This window comes from Oncorhynchus masou, chromosome 29 (genome assembly GCF_036934945.1).
Source record: "Oncorhynchus masou masou isolate Uvic2021 chromosome 29, UVic_Omas_1.1, whole genome shotgun sequence".
NCBI lineage: Eukaryota > Metazoa > Chordata > Actinopteri > Salmoniformes > Salmonidae > Oncorhynchus > Oncorhynchus masou.
The window spans coordinates 84,227,587-84,230,740 of NC_088240.1; the positions used below are offsets into that span (position 1 = coordinate 84,227,587).

Below are 3,154 nucleotides of genomic sequence, written 5' to 3' on the forward strand. Positions count from 1 at the left end.
CAGTGTCCGGCGGGGCGGAAGTACGTGCCGCTTGGTGTTCGGGACCAACTGATTTGGTGGGCTCACATCCTACCCTCCTCGGGTCACCCTGGGGTGAGGAGGACAGTGGGGAGCCTTCGGGGGAGGTATTGGTAGCCTACCTTGGCTAGGGACGTTAAGGTTTATGTCTCCTCCTGTGTGGTGTGCGCCCAGAGTAAGGCTCCTAGGCACCTTCCTAGAGGGAAGTTACAACCCCTCCCCGTTCCACAACGGCCATGGTCACATCTATCCGTAGAATTCCTGACCGATCTTCCCCCGTCTCAGGGGAACACCACGGTTCTGGTGATTGTGGATCGGTTCTCTAAGTCCTGCCGTCTCCTCCCGTTGCCCGGTATCCCTACAGCCCTACAGACTGCGGAGGCATTATTCACCCACATCTTCCGGCACTACGGGGTGCCGGAGGACATCGTTTCTGATCGGGGCCCCCAGTTCACGTCCCGAGTATGGAGGGCGTTCATGGAGCGTCTGGGGGTCTTGGTCAGCCTGACCTCCGGTTATCACCCCGAGAGCAATGGGCAGGTGGAGAGAGTAAACCAGGAGGTGGGTAGGTTTCTGCGGTCGTATTGCCAGGACCGGCCAGGGGAGTGGTCTGTTTAATGCTGGTCCGACCAATCGGATTCCACGCTTCAAGATTGCTTCGATCACGTGGATTGGGATATGTTCCGCATTGTGTCACACAACAACATTGATGAATACGCTGATTCGGTGAGCGAGTTTATTAGCAAGTGCATCGGCGATATCGTACCCACAGCAACTATTAAAACATTCCCAAACCAGAAACCGTGGATTGATGGCAGTATTCACTCGAAACCGAAAGCGTGAACCACTGCTTTTAACCAGGGCAAGGTGACCGGAAACATGACCGATTACAAACAGTGTAGCTATTCCCTCCACAAGACAATCAAACAAGCTAAGCTTCAGTATAGAGACAAAGTAGCGTCGCAACTCAACGGCTCAGACACAAGAGGTATGTGGCAGGGTCTACAGTCAATCACGGATTACAAAAAGAAAACCAGCCCCATCGCGGACCAGGATGTCTTGCTCTCAGACAGACTCAACAACTTCTTTGCTCGCTTTGAGGACTATACAGTGCCACTGACACGGGCCGCTACCAAAATCTACGGGCTCTCCTTCACTGCAGCTGACGTGAGTAAAACATTTAAATGTGTTAACCCTCGCAAGGCCTCAGAGCATGCGCAGACCAGCTGGCTGGTGTGTTTACGGACATATTCAATCAATCCTTATCCCAGTCAGCTGTTCCCACATGCTTCAAGAGGGCCACCATTGTTCCTGTTCCCAAGAAAGCTAAGGTAACTGAGCTAAACAACTACCGCCCCGTAGCACTCACCTCCGTCATCATGAAGTGCTTTGAGAGACTAGCCAAGGACCATATCACCTCCACCCTACCTGACACCCTAGACCCACTCCAATTTGCTTACCGCCCCAATAGGTCCACAGACAACGCAATCGCAACCACACTGCACACTGCCCTAACCCATCTGGACAAGAGGAATACCTATGTGAGAATGCTGTTCATCGACTACAGCTCAAAATTTAACACCATAGTGCCCTCCAAACTCGTCATCAATCTCGAGACCCTGGGTCTCGACCCCGCCCTGTGCAACTGGGTCCTGGACTTCCTGAGGACCCTCATCCCCCCGCTGATCCTCAACACTGGGGCCCCACAAGGGTACGTTCTGAGCCCTCTCCTGTACTCCCTTTTCACCCACGACTGCGTGGCCATGCACGCCTCCAACTCAATCATCAAGTTTGCAGACGACACTACAATGATAGGCTTTATTACCAACAACGACGAGACGGCCTACAGGGAGGAAGTGAGGGCCCTCGGAGTGTGGTGTCAGGAAAATAACCTCACACTCAACAAAACAAAGGAGATGATCGTGGACTTCAGGAAACAGCAGAGGGAGCACCCCCCTATCCACATCGACGGGACAGTAGTATCTATCTATCTATCTATCTATCTATCTATCTATCTATCTATCTATCTATCTATCTATCTATCTATCTATCTATCTATCTATCTATCTATCTATCTATCTATCTATCTATCTATCAGGGGTCTTTGGAGGGGAGGATTTGTTCAGGAGCTTTTCTCTGTGTCCTGGGAGTTAAAGGGGAGGAATGATTGCAGTAGGTTTTAGTTAGCCTATTCCTAACTCCAACTGGGTTCCTAATTGTGTTCAGAGGGGGATCTAAAAAGCTGTTGCATTAGAGAAGTTAATTGAAAGACGGTTTGACATTGATCCATGACAGAGGAAGCGACAGAAAGGCAGAAGTAAGAGAGAGAAGAGAGCGAGAAAGAGAGTGAGAGAGAGAAAGGCCACCGTAGGCAGACCTGGCTCTCAAGAGAAGACAGGCTATGTGCACACTGCCCACAAAATGAGGTGGAAACTGAGCTGCACTTCCTCACCTCTTGCCCAATGTATGACCATATAAGAGACACATATTTCCCTCAGATTACACAGATCCACAAAGAATTTGAAAACAAACCTGAATTTGATAAACTCCCATATCTACTGGGTGAAATACCACAGTGTGCCATCACAGCAGCAAGATTTGTGACCTGAGAGAGAGAGAGCATGTGAGAGAGAGAGAGGGTAAGAGGGAGAGAGAGAGAGAGAGAGAGAGAGAAAGAAAGAAAGAAAGAATAAAAGACACAAAGAGAAAGAGAGACAGGATTAGACAGGGAGAGTTACGGTGACTGTATTGATTTAACAGACAGTGATTAAGTTACCTAACCTGGCAGACATTTCCAGAGGCAAACAATGTTCCCTAGATGAACAAAATGCTAGATCAGTGTGTCCATCTGGTTCCCGGATAAAGGGCACAGGCACATGTCCAACCACAGACACACACACACGAACGCATGCACACACACAAATACATACACACACACATTGCACTACTCAGGGATGGAACAGGTCGATTAAACATCTACTGTATGTGTCTATGGTCTGGGCTAGCAGGAAGCAGCTTTTTGCTCTTATTGCATAGTGTGTTGATAGTAATGTAGAAAGTTATGTAATTATTTTTGAGTGGCTGGTCAACAACAATGTACTCTTGTGTTATGCAACAATAGTCGAAGTGACCCTTT

The 3,154-nt window shown here is 49.0% G+C and overlaps 1 protein-coding gene across 1 annotated transcript in view; it reads left to right on the plus strand.

Annotated features, from left to right (window-relative positions):
* Positions 1-1,008: 1,008 nt before the first annotated feature.
* Positions 1,009-3,154, plus strand: part of plekho1b (pleckstrin homology domain containing, family O member 1b) — a 13,212-nt gene continuing 11,066 nt past the window's right edge. Inside the window, 2 exon segments of the mRNA XM_064945004.1 lie at positions 1,009-1,185; positions 1,635-1,729. Of these exon segments, the coding sequence (XP_064801076.1) occupies positions 1,009-1,185; positions 1,635-1,729 (272 nt within the window).